Source organism: Hakea prostrata, chromosome 3 (assembly GCF_041222555.1).
Source record: "Hakea prostrata isolate BN-2017 chromosome 3, UWA_Hpros_2, whole genome shotgun sequence".
In the NCBI taxonomy this organism is placed as follows: domain Eukaryota; kingdom Viridiplantae; phylum Streptophyta; class Magnoliopsida; order Proteales; family Proteaceae; genus Hakea; species Hakea prostrata.
Genome location: NC_142602.1, coordinates 16010757 through 16030301, shown reverse-complemented (window position 1 = coordinate 16030301; position 19545 = coordinate 16010757). Strand labels below are relative to the sequence as shown.

General features: G+C 41.5%; 1 protein-coding gene across 1 annotated transcript in view; it reads left to right on the top strand.

Annotated features, from left to right (window-relative positions):
* LOC149021178 (Small GTP-binding protein) overlaps positions 1-19545 on the top strand; it is a 76395-nt gene that overhangs the window by 34261 nt on the left and 22589 nt on the right. Inside the window, exons 10-12 of the mRNA XM_089149440.1 lie at positions 2805-2876; positions 6073-6227; positions 6331-6388. Coding sequence (XP_089005566.1) covers positions 2805-2876; positions 6073-6227; positions 6331-6388 — 285 coding nt within the window. The remainder of the gene's footprint in view (positions 1-2804; positions 2877-6072; positions 6228-6330; positions 6389-19545) is intronic.

The window sequence follows — 19545 nt, the reverse complement described above, 5'->3', positions numbered from 1 at the left end:
GTACTCAATTAGAAAACTGAATTGAAATCTCATGTACTTGGAGTTTCCTTACCAATGCTGAGAACACTATTCTTGATGGAAAAGCAAAGCAATTCTAAGCCTTTGCTTAAAAGGTGGATTTTATTACATGCTTAGGTGTGTATTTATAGCCTTACAATTGCATTCCTAGTTGTACTCGATTAGAAAACTGAATTGAAATATCTCTAATATACTACTAGCGTAATAGGGACAATTTAATTAATGGGTATCAGATCCCTGATAAGGACTAATTAGTTAATGTGTATCAGGTCCCAAATAAGGTCTATTAATGTGTATCACTCTAAGCAGACTTGACTTAATTTAAACCAAATAAATAACCTATTCTCATATATGGCTTAGATGCTAAACAAATGGCCCCATAGGATAGGCCCATGACCATATACAAGTATGAAACAAAGGACAAACACCCATACCTAGGTTGGTTTCTATGGAAATTAGGCCAATCTGGTGCGTGACCTGCATCACTAAATCTTTATGTTCAGCACCAATTCTGTCCTCCTACGGGAGTTCCCTCCAACCTCACATAGATAAGAGGAACACCTAGCACATGCCCGCCAACTTCCTTCCTAAGGAACCTATTGACGAATTCCAAATGTTGTGATCTTGCATTGTACCTTATGGTGTTCCCATACCCTTTGGTGAGAATTCCTTAGGATGGCAGTTATGCAACCACATGCGAGTGCCCTTCCCATTGCCAATCAAATGTTGATCAGTGGTTCCACTTTGCCTCTATATTTAAGTGCTTTCCTGCAAACCCAGAAGCAATTATTAGGAAGTAGCATTACCCAAAATTGAAATTGAATCCTGCTTCAGATGTTTGCTATACTCACAGTGAATGCATGTACTTCCTTTTTAGACACAATCCACCAAATTTGCTCAAAATTCCTGCCAAAGTTCATTTCCTTTATTTGGCGAATCCACAGTCCACCTTCTTCCTTGGGGTTTGAACACTTAATCCCAAGACAAAAACCACATCTTTTTTGGGGAAGATCCAGTCCACAGAAGAAAAAAAACTAGTTTTGAAATCGCATTATTTGGCAGTCCAAATTTGGCTGACCAATATATGTAACAACCTCGTAGCTCAGAGGAGCGATTGGAGATGTCACATATGATAGAAATCTAGTCTTCCTTTCACTCTTTCCAGGATTAGCATGCAGTCCCCAATAGAAAGTCTGCCTGAAAATTATGGTACTCCAAGATACGTAATAGGTAACTTGGTTTAAGAGAAACTTGTTAATTCAAAAAGTTTCAGTTTGCTATCTGGGTAGGGCCCCCTATGATAATAGAGGACTTACCCTGTTGAGGACCTGAGGTGCGACGTAAAGTGGGCTGCAAACTCATCCCAAGCCCCCATACTAGCCGTGATTGATTCTTGGTGAGCTTTCACAAAAATTAGCTAGTCATCCATGAACTTCAAATGGGAAATCAGGGCCACCTTGCAGTTAGGCATCATCTTAATTTTCTGTTCCACCTCCAATCTTCTCATAATCCCTGCAAATGCCTCCATTGCTATAGTGAACGGGTAAAGAGACGATGCATTTCCTTGTGTCCCCTTCACCCTGTAAAGTGTCTTGTGCCATTGATAGGAATAAAAAACACGGAGTTGACATGGGCACTCAAAAACTTGTATGGGTCCTGCATTCTTTCCATAACTTCCATCAAGAATTTCATACTTAGAGAATCATACACTTTGTGCAAATCCACCTTTAGCACTACCGGGGGGGGGAGGGAGGCTGCTTCGTACTTCTTAAAATATCATGGCAAGCAAGAATGTTGTCTGCACTTGATCTTCCCTTGGTGAACATTCACTGGTTCTCACTTACAAGGTCCCCCACCACCTGTTGTAGTCTGTTGGTTATGATATTTGTGATAGCCTTACACAACTGGTCGACAAAGTTATAGGCCTATACCCTGCAAATGTTTCCACATTCCCTCCTTTTGGAGTAATGAAGGTTGTATTAACAGAAGAAGGCATGTAGGATTTCTCAAAAAATCATATTCCTCCTCTGTAAGTTCCTCCCCTACTAGATCTCTGGAGTGCTTAAAGAATTTGGCCCCAAATCCATCCGACGTTGGTGCCTTTGAGTCCTTCCCAGAGACCACCTTGCTAATTTCCTCTTTTTAAATAGGCTTCTGTAACCATCTTGCTGGTTTTCAGTTAATCCCCCTCCCTGAGGGATATTGTGAGGACAGCTCCCCCGTCCTCTATATCCAACCCAAATAGGGTAAAGTAAAAATGGATAGCCACCTCCTTAATATCCTTTGGGTTCTCCAGGGCCTACCCTGTGGATCTTTGATCCCTACAATACGGTTTCTGTACTGGCTGCTGTTAACTGCTCTTTTTTGTTCTTTTATTTGATTGTCTTGGAGTTTTCCTGGATAGTTATGTATAAAGATGCAGAAAAATTTGTAATTGCGGTCTTAAAAGTTAGTCTGATAGTTCACTGCATGAAATTGTTTTGTTAGTTATCCATAAAAATTTGGTATCTAAATAATCGTTTTATTGCTTGAAGTGTTAAATTCAGAAGTTAATGTTAGAAGAGACAATTATGTAATACTGAATTTGTAAACTTACACAATGCTTAAGGAACCTGATATGGCAAGCTGGAGTAGTTTGAAGCATTGGGGGGGAATGTGTTTTCAATGAAAAAGGGGAAAAAATGTTTAGAATGATTGCATCTTTCTTATTTTATAAATTTTTACTTTTGTCTTTCCTACTAATATTGCTAACATTCATAAAATCTTGTCACACTTGCAAGTTATAGGACTACTTTGTGGATGAAATTGGAGTCTTATCACCCAGTCAAATGCAAGTTGATGAATTGTATGCTGGTGAGGTAAACTTGCGTGAATTAATGCTTATTTTGGTATATTGCTTCCTCAGCATTTGTTTTCAGTAACCTAACCCTTAAATGTTTTTTGGGGTTTTCCTCTTTAGGAGGCAGGGGGCACGTTGTTTCTACTTTTTCTTCTTTTGTAAAAGCACTAACATGTGATACTTTAGTGCTAACCCATGCACAGGTATTGGAAAACTATCCCCACATGAAGTGTTTTCTAAGCACACAAGTGCCAAGTGCTTATCTGCATTGATAAATTATCTCTTGTTGCACTATTAAAAGCTTTCTGTATTTTTGTATTTATTTAGCTGAACTACTGACTTATAGACAATCCTAGAATCACCCATAGAGACAGCACCACTTTTATTGTGGGACTGCCATTACTTTTTAATTGATTCAGTGTTAAGTTTGGTGTCACATTGCTTGCAATCTGTCTGTCACTTCAAAATTTTCAAGTTTTTTTTTTCTTTCCCTTTTAATAGTAGAATGTGTCTGTGATCCTCTTCCCCTGTCCCCATGGGGTGAACAAAGGAAGGAATTTGAGTTGATTGCTTTGCTTTTTGTGCATTTGTACATCTTAATTTAGCAGTTAGGTAACACGAAGCTGGAGCTCTCCTTGGAAGATTTACACCCTCAAACCCCAAACCCAAAAACTTATGAATTTTCTTTCATGTCTCTCAAGCTAATACGGTCTCTAAATCAGATTTGCGTCTGACCAACCTTGTTAGCCCAGTCATCAGCAATCACATTTGTGTTTCCTGATTGCCCGTGAACAGAATATTGGGTTAAACTACTTGCTGTGGATGGGTACAAAGAAACATTGTGATGCAGAATTGAAGACATATTTACGAAAGAAGAAGCCCATTGGGTCAGGCCCATCAAAGGCCTAAAGTTGTCACCTGAATCAGCCCATGGTTTTCATGGGCTAAGGCTGTTTTAGTGGGTTAAAGTTAGCCCACATATGTTGAACCTCATAGCCTAGACCTAAGCCTAAGTCTAGTTGTTGGAAAGTCAATAAAAGGGGCTTTGGTTTGAAAATAAGAGAATTCATTGTCAAAGGAGTTCTCCTTTGTCAAGAGTTAGGTAGTAGTTGAGTTATTAATAGGTAGGTGGCGTTAGCTAGTGGTTGGATGTTGCCATTAGTGTTTATGTCTCTTTAGCATGCTATATAAAGAGACTTATGTAAGTGGTGAAGACATAACTGATGAATTGAAATCAAATTGCTTGCTAGCATTCCTCCTCTTTGGAGAACCCTTGTGTTTGATCAAGGTAGGTTGGTGTTCGATCCAATCGATCCACCTTGCGGTGTGAAGCCCGGGTGTTACGTGTTACATTGTTATTGTCACTTTCTTCATTATAGTTCTGCCCCTATTGGAAGATCTATTTAGCCTGTTGTAATACCATTCTAGTTTCAGCCCTCTTTCCCACCTAAACTTTGTTTCACTTTAAGTCCATCAAATTTGCAATTGTCTCCCTGTGAAAAGGTCCTATTTGGGTACTGTTTTGATCAATCAAATTCGGTATCTACATTACATTGTTTTGCTTTTGGATGGTTTTGAACCAACTTAGTCATCAAAACCTGGAACTCTTAACTGGTGAGAGTGTGAGACCACCATTTACTGGTTTCTCAGGCATCAACCTTTTGGTGGAGTATTAAAGATAATATCTCAGCATTATCCCATGTGTTCTTGTGAGGTAAATCTCCAATGCAATCTTCCATCCTTGGAGCCGCACACACATGGTAATAAGATGGAAGATTGCATTGGAGATTTACCTTATTGAACACATGAAATAATGCTGAGATATTATCTTTAATATGGATGGTAAACAAAACCTGGTTTCTCTTGTAAAACTTCTACTTGTGAATCTTAAATAATGCAATCTTAAATAATGCTTCATAAATTATCTCTAGTGCGAACCAAAACTTGGATCGTCTGAGTAAACTAATAATAGGGCAAACCCAGTGCCGAAGGCTCCCTTATTAATAATACTTAATAATATAATATAAATTAATAATCTCTTACTGAAGTTCCAGAATGGGGGATAACAACCCAGTTGGGGGGGGGATATTCAAGGAGAAAAAAGGGGTGGGGGAAGAGAGAAGGGGGTGGACAACAAGCACCGCCTAAATAAGGCATGCCCTTTGGACTGAAGGGTTGTACGTAAAATCTGCTCTAACAAATACCATTACTTTGCAAATGTAGTCATCTCGAACTTATTTTCTTCCATTAGATTGCAAATCATGCTCATTTGCATGTACCTATCTTTAGTTTACATAGTTGTCACGGCGACGAGGCGATGCAAGGCGGTTTAGGCTAATTGAGGCGATGAGTCGACGAGGCGCCCTCTGAGGCGCTTTTGAGGCGGTTGAGGCATTTTAAGTGAATATTTTAGTGTACATCTCATTCACTCTAAATCTATCATATCTTATATAATAAAAAAAATTAATATCAGACTACCTCAAGTCATCCAACATACTACAAACCACACATAATAGGTCCTAAATAAAAAGTCGCGAGAAAAAAGGAAGAGAAGAAGTTGTTTGTCGCTGGCCACTGCTTGCCGGAGTGTCGTCGATGGAATGGAAGAGAGAGAGATTAGGGATTAGAGTGAGAGTGTGAGACTTGAGTCAAGAACTTATTCTCTTTCGATTTTGTTTGTTTTTATTTTTATTTTAACATTTGATCACATGTAGTGTCATTATACATATGCATATAGGTTCAAACAATAGATATTTTACAATCGGAATCTAATAAGTATTTCAATATATGCCTTCAATTAGGCATCTTTCTCGTGATTTAAAAAAGAAAAATAAAAAGCGGACGCCTTATTGCCTAAAAATAAGGCGACGCCAATTTGAGGCGTTCTGAAGGAGCCCAGATGCCTAGGCGATGCCTTGACAACTATGTTAGTTTAAGATCGGCTACCAATCTGTTATCTTAAAGTGGACAGGTCAATATGAAAAGTTAAACTTGTGTGGAAACTCTATTACCAACTTATAAGATTTAAACTCAACATCCTTTTTTTTTGGGGGGGGGGTTAGTGAGGTGGGACTAGTTTGTTCTCGTTGCTAATTGTTTATATTCAAAATCATTATATATTTTTTCTTGTTCTAATCCTGGACTTCCTTACTGTGGCCTCCTCCTTGGTTGTTATTAGTTCTAAATGCTACTTTCTTTTGTTCTTAATGTTCTAGGTAGGTTACCTTGCAGCTTCTGTAAGGTCAGTAGCAGATGCAAGGGTGGGTGACACAATTACTCACTATGGTAGGAAGGCAGAAAACTCACTACCTGGATATGAGGAAGCCACTCCAATGGTTTTTTGTGGGTTGTTTCCTGTTGATTCTGACCAGTATGGATCTTTTTCTCACCTCCTAAATAGCTTGTTTGACAGTGAGTTTTCATGTGCTAAAATTTTCACATTTATTGATTCTTATTATCAACTTGGTTGGCAGGTTTCCTGATTTACGTGATGCATTGGAGAAGTTGCAACTTAATGATGCAGCACTGCGGGTGAGGAAATATATTGGTTAGGAGTTCAAGTTGGAAACACCTTGATGCTAGTGCACGTTTTGGTGTTTCTTCAAATATTAATTACCTAAAATGAATTATATAATTCACTTTGACAATGCATGCTATTCAGACCAAACTTGAACAAATTCCATCTTTTTAATTGAAACGATTTATATTAACCATTAGGTACACCTTAATTATTGAACCTACGAAAAGAGTAATTGTTTTCATATTTTCTATTAGTAATTCTAGTAGTGCAATTATTGTATCGTATTATCTTATAATAAGAGCATGCCTGCTTTTAGCTTGTAGTTTCACTCTTGCTTTTGCCTTACCTTCTATTGTATTAGTAAAGGGCGTGTTCTCATCTTTTGAAAGAAAGATGTACAGTGGCGGTCTTCTCGTCACTCTTCGGAGCTGAGCTAGGCACTTGCTACAGGGCGCCCTAAACGAGTCAAGCCGAGACTTGAATTTCTTTTTTCGTGGTAGGTTTCCACTCGGCTCCGCCTCCTTTTTGGTCGGGCTTGCTTTCATCTAAGAGAAAAAAAGGTAGCCCTTTGGGACACTCTTTATCTTAGATGAGTCTTAAGTAACTCAGCGCTTCAAAGACAAGAGTCACGTAACTTTAATAAGGTGTCAGTCATCGGTTCAATTTCGGGAGGGGCCTTTTTTCAGTATGCCACTCTGCGACTAGAGCGAATGAGCAATTCTAGTAGTGCAATTATTGTAATAAGTATTTGTCTAGGTACGACCTAGGGAAATGAATAGAGTGATAAAGGGTAAAAAAGTACATCAAAATTTACTAAGAAGCTTTAAGAGTCAAAGGGTATATAAGGAAACTAAGAACAATTTTGAGGGTATTCTAGGTAGTAAAAATGTAGCCGTATTCTTTGAGTTCATGCTTAGTAGTATGACATATATACATATAGTAGTGTTCACTGTATACAGTCTCTAACATGGCTTGTTTCATATGATGTTTAGTACTATAACACTTATAATTCAAGTAAAACAACTTTCACATGGATTACGAAATAGCAGAGATCAAATTATAAACCATTCCTAAATCATACATTATGCATGGTTTGCCACTAGAAATCTGATATGTTACTCAGTGATATAAGCAGCCATTCAGCCCTATGCCCATCCTAGACTCCTAGTAGCTCATCGGGTTCTGGGCAGGGTCTGAGCACCTAGAATGTTTCAGCTAGATGTAACTTTAGACCGAATTGTGGAATTCTCGAAATATTAGCTGAAACATTTACATCATGAAGTGTCATAACTCAGGTGGTTTTGTATGGAGCTTTTATGAAGCTGAAATATTTGTGGAGTTTTATGAATCTCATTGAAACTTGGAACCATGCGTTGAAATCAGGCACCTATTGAAAAATTCGGTTTTTCATTGCAGAAGAGCTAAATAATTGGTGGATGAACTTTGACAGAGCCCAATTACTCCAGCAATGACGTTGGTAAAATTATGATGTCCAATCTGACTACTAATTCTATTATGGAATATGAGTGTATGAATATGATTATGGAGTATGAAGCCTGCATATCCAGCCCTAAGCTTGCCATTGTATGTCCATCTAGTGGAGTACTATGATGTGATAGGAGATTCAAATCTAGTCTTAGACTAATTGAAACTAGTAAATGAACATTTTTGCTTATGGGTGAATAAATAATATATTACGATTTACGAGAAGCCCCAAGGGAAAAAAGAGAGGGGGGAGGGGGAGGGGAGAAAGTGAATAGAAGAAAACCAAAAAGGCTAAGTGCTAGATCTAGACAGTGACGAAAGGGCAGAATCTACACCCGAGGTGCGAGGTAACAACAACATGAGGAGATGGACTTCCAAATCCCGATCCCGAGATATGATTTGGAATGCCATCTATTTTAATGTTTCTTCTAGACTTCTCTCTTTCCCCCATCCCCCAGTTATTGACTCTCCAAGGAATTGGTTGATTGTTAGTTCCTAGAGTCTCGCCTCCTCTTTCCAGTCTCCCGCTTGATTGGCTGAGCCCTCCCCTCTCTCCCTCTGTATCTCTTTGTATTTCTCTTCGGTTTCCTTTTAATTTAATTATTTATTCACCCTAAAAAAAATGCTTTGGGATTCTTAGATTCTAAAAGAGGTTTATGGGTGGAGTAAATGAAGTGATTGGCCTTCCAAATAAGATCAAAAGATTGAGATTTGGAGGTTCGTATCCTGACTTGCTTTAGTTGGCTGAGCACTACATAAGCCGCTGCGGTAATCGGTTTGGAAAGCTTCGAGCTTCCCTTCATTCGCTTTCTCTCAACCCCTAGTCAAGGTAAAAAATTCGATCGAAATGAACATCCAAGGTCGAAATTTCGACCGAAACTGGATACTTTTTCCTGATTCTTGAAAACTCAATTTCGAGCCTCAAATGCACTCAAATTGATTTGGATTTTTGCATACTAGCTATTTCAAGCATAATAAACACTATAAAACTACTAGTTTATTAAAAAACTATTGAAAATGTAACATCCAACATTCCAAGTATATAGTACATGAATCAGAGAAGAAGCTGGAATGTTATTACTTACAAGTCTATTCTATTCAAGCCTCAAGGTCTCCCTCTTCCGTCTGCACCCCATACAAATGACAATATAACTCCCATGATGTTTGCCCCCGCCCCATATAGTTTTGGACATAGTCAAGAACTGCACCTCTGTATGTGGCCTCATCTACATGCATAAGATTCCCTAACGGTGGGAAGTTGTGAATCTCCAAAGGAACTAGTGGTGGTGGGCCTTGTGGCTTTGGAATAGTGTGGAAGATCTGCTCAACAAATGAAAGACCACCCTGCCCCTGGCTCTTAGGACTAGGAGAAGGATAAGGATACTGATAAGGTCCCAGTGGCTGACTCCGATAATCGACAGTGGGAGGGACACCATAAGCTCCATAGGCCGTTCCATAACCATAAGGCTCCAGTCGTGGCTGACTGGCCTGACCCTGAATCGATAGCCAGGAGGGACACCATATGGTCCATAAGGACCATAACCATAAGTCGACTCGGTAGAACCAATACTCTCCACAGCAGTATCATATGAGGACTCTGCAGGCCTATGCCATCCGGATCCTCTGGAGGTGGAGGGTCTCTAGCATCATCAATGCTCATCGATCTCATAGATCCCACCAAGCTCTCGGCATCGGATGGACGGTAGGACCCATATGATGGCGTGTCCTCTATGCTCCAGCCGTGCTGTCTCCCCTTCCCCTTCCTTGAATATGTAGAGGAAACATTTTTGCCTCGAGATGCAGCTCCAGTATGGTCTGAATCCTGTGTCGCGTGGGTGAACTGACTCTCTCCTGTGAATCTCGGTGGTCGTCCTCCCCCCCCTTGACTCTCACGTATTGCTGGTGGTGGTGGTGGTCTGTCCCTAGGATCAGCTAAATCCTGATCACGAGGTCCCACACCCTCCTCATCCCCTCCATCATCATCATCACCGTCATCATCACCACCATCGTCGTCATCGCTGGAGGCCTGAGTCACCTCATCCTCAGTGTCGGACCAGAAAATCAAATCCTCACTCTGGGTGGATGCATTAGGGTGTGGCACGAAGGGACGGGCGGGCTTTGCATGTGGCCTCCCCTTATGGGCCATGAAGTTCCCCACATCAGCCCCCATCTCCTCTGGCAACTGACTATTGGGAAGACCTCCATCCTCATCCAGCAATCCGTCTCCACTATCCCTGATCTAGTCAACTACCGGGTTATCATCATCATCCATCTCAAATATGTCGGCCAACTCGATATTGGTGCTCTCTCTATCCATCCCCTGTCTAATATGATCCTCTCTCAGTCTCATATTATAGTGTAGGTAGACAAGGTCCTCTAGATGCTTCACACCCAATCGGTTGCTCCTCTTCAAGTGAATGAGGCTGAAGGTGCTCCAATTTCGCTCACAACCAGTGGCTGAACATGTTTGGGAGAGCACTTTGCTTGCAATCCTACTCAAGTTGTGTGAATCACGTCCAAATTGCAACCACCACTCAGCTGCAACAAACATAGTCTCCAAGTCATTTTAATACTTAAATAATTAAATTAAAGATAGAATATAATAATTAAATGTATAATGAAATAAATGAATGAACTTACCCACAGGGGCGGTTTCCCGTCCCGATACGGCCACAGCACGACTGAAGCTCCCAGTGGCATCCCTAAAAGCCTTTATCTAATATATAAAGAGAAAAAACAATAACTAGTTACTAGGTTAATGACTTAGTATAAAACTACGAATTGTGAATATCAAATGATTCTAATCACTATCTCACCTCCATAAGGATGACTGCTTGTTTAGCTGTATCCGGTTCGAACTTCTCCACTACAGTTTGGACAACATCCATCAAATCTTGCCTCATCCCAAGATTGTCCTTGTAATGGTACTTGGGATTTAAATAGTATGCTGTGTAAGAAAAAGTATGTCATAAAAGGGAATAGTTAATGCTTAATAGTGTGATAACATAATGAAAATTAAATTAAATACTAGACTTAACAACTCACCAGCCTTATGCAGTGGATGCTGCAACATAGACTCCCATCTACTGTTGATGATTTGAAGGACTTTCTTGTTGCCGCGTGGGTGGACCTGACCAACTTGCTGCTTCATCCTATCTACTGCAGCAAATATGTGTGCTAGAGTAGGTTTTCTTTGCTGATCTACCATCCTCAACACATTCACCACAGGCTCAAGCATCTTCACCACTATCCTCACATTGTGCCAGAAACTCTCATCAAGGATGTCAATTGAGCTCTCCTTCCTCCCACTGATGAAGAACCCTCCCAGTTAAACCACTCCTCTGATGCAAACATACTCCTAAGGCCAGTCTTCCTACTCTCAAAGCTCTGCAGTGCTATTTTTTTTTTTTTGGATGAATAATTAATCAATTAAAGGAACCAAGGAACAAGAAAACAAATACAAGGGAGCCAGGAGCTCACATCAAGAAGAGGGGGTGAATTGGGAGTTAGACCCCAGGTAACAACAATGAGCCTGTTCCTTGGGGAGTCAACTACCGAGGGGAGGGAGAGAGAGGAGATCCTAGAAGAAACATCGAAATATATAGCATTCCACATAGCGTCAATGGAGCGGGATTTGGAATTCCAGCGCCTGAGATTACGTTCCCACCAGAGATGATGAATAGTAGCACCAAACACCAGCTTACCAATCCGATCACAGATAGAGGAGCCAGGGAACTTGCTCAAAATCCAAGACCAGTCACGGGCAAACCCAAAGGAGCGACGGGAGCGGGGCCAAATGTAACTAAGGGCTTTCCTCCAAAGGGCACTAGATAAAGGGCAAGTAAAAAATAGATGCTCGATGTCCTCAGTACCATTCCAGCAAAGGATACATTTTGGGTTGACAGGGATGTGCCGGGAAATAAGGAAAGATTGGGTTGGCAGGGCTAGATTTAGGGCTCTCCAAAGGGTGAGAGAGTGACGGGGAATATGGTCTTTAAACCAAACCAGGGCGGGCCATGGAGGGGAAGGGGAGGGGGAGCGAACGAGGTTCCAAGCAGAGGACATGGTGAATGTTTTGGTGATGGAGGGGGTCCATATTATAGTATCATGTAGGTGAGGGTAAATAGGGGGGAGAGAATTCCAGACAAGTGTGAGACTATGATGCGGGGAAGGGACCCAAGTGCCACTAGAGATGAATTCCGCGAGAAGGGTAGATTTGGGGATTCGAGACTCATATACAGTGCGGGGAGGAAAGAGCGAGAGGAGAATGCCCATTGGATGCCACGGATCCTGCCAGAAAGAAGTAGAGGAACCAGAAGAGATGTGGGTGGTAATAACAATTAGAGCGCGGGGCCGAAGTAGGAGAAGCTTCCTCCAAGTCCAAGAGGGATTAGGAGGGATGGAGACAGTCCAAAAGGAGTTAGATTTGAGAAGGTAAGAGTGGACCCATTTGACCTAGATAGAGTCATTTTTGGTGACAATTTTCCAGATGAGCTTGAGTAAGGCAGCGGAGTTAACTTCTTGGATTCGACGAATTCCAAGACCCCCCTCAGATTTGGGCCGACAAACATTGGACCAACTTATGGGGCGCAGGAATCGAGTAGAATCCTGACCTTTCCAGAGGAAAGCACATAAGAGAGATTCCATGGCAGACGAGATTGCTTTAGGTATCGGGAAGATGCCACACCAATACAGGTATGAAGATTGGAGTACCGATTGAATGAGTTCTACCCTACCTGCGAAGGAGAGGAAACGGCTTTTCCAAAGCTGGAGACACTTACGGATGTGATCTAACATAGGGGAACAATGATGGCGAGAGAGCCTACCCGGAATGAGAGGGAGCCCGAGATAGGTCACAGGGAAGGATCCAGGCTTGAACCCCGAAAGATTTAAGAGATTGGAGCGAAGAGGCTCAGAAACTCCAGAGAGGAAAAGAGTAGATTTGTCTAGATTGACCCTAAGGCCAGAGATAGACTCAAAGAAAGAAAGGGCAGAAGTGATGGAGGAGATGGAGTTGAGGTCGGCTTTAGAGAAAATCATGAGATCATCAGCAAAGGCGAGATGGGTGAGATTAAGGGCTTTACACTTAGGAATGGGGGAGATTAGGAGTTGATCAGTCTTGGCTTGAAGGAGACGGGATAGGACCTCCAAAGCCAGGGAAAAAAGGTAGGGAGAGAGAGGGCAACCTTGCCGAATGCCGACACTAGAAGGAAAGAAGCCCGCCGGCGAACCATTAGTAATGACTGAAAAGTAAGGGGAGGAGATATAAATTTCGATCCAATGGATGAAGGAGGGAGGGAATCTCATGGCAAGGAGAACATCACTAATAAAATCCCAGCGGATAGAGTCGAAAGCTTTGTGGAGATCCACTTTGAGGAGAGTAGCAGGGGAGTGGGACGCTCTGTCGAACCCCTTGACAATCTCTGCACAAAGGAGAATATTATCCGCAATACTACGACCCGAAATGAAAGCAAATTGGTTTGCACTAATCAAGTTAGGCATAACCTTTTTTAGCCGGATCGCAAGGATTTTGGAGATGAACTTGTAAAGGAGATTACAAAGGGAGATAGGGCGAAAATCAGGAAGAGAAGAGGCCCCAACCTTTTTGGGGATGAGACAAAGGAAAGTTTGGTTGATGGAAGAGAGCTGAGAGGGATTGAGGAAGAAACTGCGGACGGCTTTGATGAGATCATCCTCAATAATGCTCCAGGCATTTGAATAAAAACCATACTAAACCCGTCAGGGCCGGGAGCACGATTGGTTTCTTGAGATCGAATGGCATGAATGATCTCATCATGGGAAGGGATAGAAAAGAGAGAGGAGCAAGATTGAGGGCTGACAAATTTATTAATCAGGCCCGGGGGGAGAGGGGGACATGGCGGGAGAGAAGATCGAGGGGGGAGAGAGAAGATTTGAGAAATAGGAGACAACCTCGGCTTTGATCCCCGGAGGGTCGAAGATCCACACTCCATTGCTAGATAGGAGAGCAGGAAAGGAGTTAAAATTTGAACGCTCTTTAAGGGAGCGGTGAAAGAAAGCGGAATTGGAGTCCCCAAGCTGGAGCCATTTGATTCTGGCTTTTTGGCGAAGGAAACTCTCTTCTAAAGAGACAAGGGAAGAAAGCTCAGAAGAGAGATTCCTCTCATTTTCCGCGAGCATGGGGTTGAGAGGGTCGTTTTGAAGAAAAGTTTGAGTTCGCAAGAGATTTGAACGGCAGTCAGAGACCCTGGAGGAAATATTTCCAAAGGTGGAATGGTTCCAACTACGGAGAGCTTCCTTTGTGTTCCTAAGCCGGCGGGCAAAACTGATAAGGGGAAGGGAATGACAGTGAACAGGTTTCTCCCAAGCATCCTTAACAGTGGGCAAGAAAGAAGAGTTGGAGGTCCACATATCAAAGAACTTGAAAGGCTTAGGGCCGAAGGAGGAGAGAGGGAAGATATGGACAAGACAAGGGGAGTGATCCGAGAGGCAAGGAGGGGAGAAAGAAGCATGGGAATTCGGGAAATAGGATAGCCAATGGTGATTAACAAGAAAACGATCAAGCTTCGATGCAATCCTGTCCTCACCAATACGACGGTTATGCCAGGAGAGAGAGTGACCTGACCATCTTAGATCAGTGATACAAGAGTCATCGAGACAGGAGTTGAAATCTTCGACAGCACTAGGATTGGGCGGGCGCCCACCCACCCTCTCATGGGAGAAACGAACAATGTTAAAATCCCCTTCCACACCCCAGGGTTGGTTTGCATGGGCAGAGGAAAAAGAACGGATGGAGTCCCAAAGAGGGGCACGATCGACAGCCAGGTTAAAACCATAAACAATGGTGAGATAAAAATCAGAATTGGCATTAGAAGGGGAAATAGAGAGATGCATGAATTGGGGAGAAGCATCGATGAGAGAGACTTTGAGAGAAGAGGGGTTCCAAAGAATCCAAATCCTACCATTAGGACTTTGAGAATAGTTGGAGAGAAAAGACCAGGAAGGGGCTAAGAAATTGGCAATCCGATGGGAACTCTCAACTTGAACATGAGTCTCAAGGAGGGCACAAAAGTTGGCTTTGGAATCCAAGAGAAATTTCTTGACTTCACTCTGTTTTGCAATTGCATTCAGGCCTCTAACATTCCATACAATAAAATCTGACATAGGAACAGGGGGAGGGCAAACTTAGCAAACAAAATTGGGGTCGGGAAAAGCATTTTGGGTCAGGCTAGGGAACATAGTCTCACACAGCTGAGAATCACCAGGGGAGGGGGTTTCAAAGATGTTTGGGTCAATGGAGGAGTCTGAGTTGGGACATGAAGGCTCGGTTGAAGGGTATGAAGGATTGGTAACAGAAAGCGGGTTGGGAGTATGGTTTGGGATGGCTGGGTGGTTTAAGGTTATGCCTGGCCTCACTAACTCACCCTGACACTTGTCCCTCATCATCCTTAATGCGTAGGTGTGGTTATATATGAAGGTGCTAACATGTCGAGCTTGGTCCACGGTATTCTTCACAAGCTTGACCTTTCCAATCTCCTTCAACATTAAGTCAATGCAGTGAGCAGCACAAGGAGTCCAAAAGAGCCTATATCTGTCCATCCATCAAGGCATCAAGCCATCAATACAAAGTTATAAAGTGTACATGTATATGTGTAATGTAAATATATGTATTTACAAATGAAAATGAATACTATATGTTTAGACTTTAGATACCTAGAGTTCTCTTGCATCTTCAACCCAGCTTTCTTGTAGTTGGAGCCATTATCAGTCACAATTTGAACTACATTTTCCACTCCAACCTCCTTCACCACTTGCTTCAGTAATTTGTAAATGTATTTTGCATCCTTCTTCTCACCGGATGCATCTACTGACTTGAGGAACACTGTCCTCCCATCACAATTCAACATGAAATTGATGATGGATTGTCTAGTGGGACCAGTCCAACCATCAGCCATCAGAGTCACTCCATAATGATTCCACATGGGCTTTAATCCCTTAATGTACTCATTTATATTCTCTTTATGCTTAGGCAAATACACATTATATATCTCATATGGAGTGGGGGCCTGTACACCACTCCCAGCCCTGCCTATTTGCTCAATCATATCTCTGTAGTAGGGCCCCTGGGCTGTATGTGCTGGAACACTATGGTAATGCGCCCATTTGGAGAAAGCCATCCCCACTTTCTCCTTCACACTCCCCCATAAGTGCTTCAACTTTCTCTGTTTATGCTCAGGCCTCGCAAATAGGGCCGGATCATTGCAAAGAATCTTAAGATCCGGATCTGTAGGATGTGCTGAGGAAGCTCGACCCCTTGTAGGGGCCCGTGGGATAGGAGCCTCCTGCCTCACACTCTGAGACCTCCTCATAGGGACTTGGGAGCCACCTGTGCCTCCCATACCTACTGGCTCTCTAGAGGACCCACAACCCAGACCCCTCTGTTGCCTCCTGATGTCATCAATCCTCTGTTGCTCCCTACTCATCATCATCGCCCTCCTCAGCTGATCGGCCTCTGGATCAGGGTCACTGTCTCCTGGCTCATCCCTACCATAACCCTCAGGATCTGGAAGGTCATCTAAGCAGGCATCCTCGAACTCATCCCTCTGTGTTCTCTTCTCTTTCCTCTTTTGCTTTCCACTACTAATATATGAGGCCATTGCCCTCTTGACCTCTACAGGCACCTTTGGGCACCATGTTACATCCCTGTTGCCACCAGCTAGATGCACCTTCAATCTAGTGGCCCCACCTCCTCCTATTTGTTTCTTACAGTAATTACACTCGCTCTTCCTCTTATCAGCTGTCAGTGGCCTCCCATGATCCCAAGCTATGTCTGACATCTTTAAATTAGAGTGCCTGATACAAGAAACACACACTAAGTATCTTGAAAAGCTCCACAATATGCTCCAAAAATGACATACATGCTTCTAATAATAACCTCCTATTTTTAAATAATATATATATATATATATATAAGTATTTTTTAATATATAAATAATTTTAAAATATATAAAATATACACTAACTATCTTAAAAATATCCACAACATGCTCAAAAAATTGCATACATGCTTCCACTAATACTCTCCTATTTTTAAATTTAAAACAGAAATTAATTATTTTTTTAATATTTAAATATATATTTTTAATTATTTAAATATATATTAAATACAGTAAAATTACATAATTAACAGAAAAAAATTTTAATTCAACACCATCACAGCAATATGGTGTCTCAACTCTCACATACATTCATTTGAAGCTTATACATGTACTATACATAAACATTTTTAACAATATACATAATTTAGTAAATAATTTTTAATAACAGAAAAATAAAAAAATAGTAGGAAGAATCAAAAAATAATTTTGACACTACAAATTCATAGATCAACACTCTAAAGTAAACATATATAAATTTGGAAGCAATCTAACATGATTTAAGGCACAAATGAAACAAAAATAAAAAAATGAGGAAGTTGGTTACTCACCTTGCAAGATTTGAGAAAATGCACAAATGGAGGAGCAAATCAAGTGTTTGAAGGAAATGGAATACTAGAAATTAGGTGTAGAATGGGATGAAAGCAAGAGAAATCAGCAAAAATTGCAAAATGAGGTCGAAATTTCGGTCGATACGAAACGATATGGATACATTTCGTGCCTACTACTATATTTCGTTTCGAGTTGGATTTTTGCAGGCATTTCGATCGAAATTTCGACCATTTTGATCGAATTTTCTTCCATGCCCCTAGTTATCAAATTCATAAAGCGACCATGGCATTTAAGAACTTCTCAAAGTGCCTTGGCAAACAAAGCATTCTGGTATACTACTTTTTTCTATACCTTTTTATGTGGCACAAATAACATATTAAAACTGGTATGTTTCTACTTGTAAGTCAAAAGAATATTAAAGAGTTTATAACAGTTCAAGATATTCATCAGAAAAAATTAAACTAACATGGGTTCATCTATCATAATACAATAGCAACATAGCTTCATATCATAAAATTTGTAAAAATATCAAAGTAGTTATTTTACTTACCTCTTTTCCAGTCTAAAATGCCATTCAGCGGAATCTATTTCATGATTAGACTTTAAGGTTATTTTCCTTCTTCTTTCTTATCCTAAATTGATCCCACACTTCTCACTTCATTTATAAAGGAAACCACTAATATTGTGTTGTGTTGTATTGTGGGATACGTTTTGATCAGTTAAAAAGATAACCGAAAAATGATAAAGACTATACACAAATTGTCTAAAGAGTGAGCGGCCAACCCCAATGGTATCATATGGTGTCCAAGCCTCCAAGGCATCACCTTGGTGTTGCCTAGAGACACAAAAAGGTTAATTTTCTGCATGTACGTAAAGCGGTCCAATGTCTAGGCCTTCCAAAAACGCCTTGGTGCCTAGGTGACACTTTGGAAACTTTGCTCCAACCAAGAATGGGAGACCAAGGGGCTGAAATGGGAAGAAGCTAACCAGTTTCTTCTAGGTCAAATGGTAGGCGACAATGGCTGGCAGCCAAGGGGCCATTTAGAGGATAAGGCTTTCTTCCAAATAGAACCAGTAAAAGGGCAGGATATAAAAAAGTGACTGACGTCCTCAACATCATTGCAATGAAGGGCATGAGAGAATGGGATCTGAATATGGTGATAGATGAGAAGGGATTGGTTCGGAAGGCAAAATCTCATTGTTCTCCAAGCAGTGAAGGAGTGGTGAGGGATATGGCCTTTGACCTAGATGATGTTGGAACAAGGAACAAGGGTGGAGGAAGGCCTGATGAAGTTCCAAGCAGAAGGGGAGCTTGGGCGAGTGGGGAGCTAGACCACTTTACTCAAAACAGGAGCTGTGATGTGGGAAAGGGAGACCCAGTCTTGGGGGAGATGTGGGTGAGAGGGGATGGGGGGCTACGTAGGAGACAGGGGCTTGTGCCAAGTGTTAAGCCATAATGAAGTGGTAGTACCATTAGCAATCACCAAAGAGGTGGCAGTGAAGGCTAAAGGACAAAAGAGCAGAATTTTCCTCCAAGTCCAACATCGGTTGGACAGAATATGAATAATGCAAATGGAATCAGATTTAAGATGTAGGAATATACCCAGTTGACTAAATAGTTCATATTTGGAATAGATTTTGTGGATTAACTCAAGAAAGTCAGGCTATGTTATGGTTGTGGACGAGGCTTCCGTTGGGTTTGGGAAGGCAAATGGAGGCCCAGCTGAGTGGGTGGCGGTATTTTGTGGTTTCTCACTTTCTTGACCCTTCTAGAGAAAGCTATAGAAGATAGCTTCTGTGGTGTTGATTGTAAATTTTGAAAGAGCTTAGATATTGGACCAAAAGATGGAGAAGGATTAAAGGACTGATTTATTTAGCATAATTCTTCTGCAGATGAGTTTTGATGGAGCCTATAATGCCTTCAGGAATTATATTGGTAAAATTATGATGTCCTGTCTGACTATTGATCAGCAGGATCCTTTTTTGGGTGTGCAGATAGCATTGTGGATTATGGATTATGAAGCCTGTATACCCTGCCTCTGTCTAACCATTGACATTTCTTTGAGCAAAGCACCTCAATGCGAGGGGAGAGTCCAAGCTAGTCATAAGTATGCACCTCATGGACACTCTGTCTGCTCTCATGTCCAGTGATCTCTTCTGAAAGGGGGTTGCCTTGGGGAATGCGGATACAGGTAGTTCATAGCTGTCCTCACCTC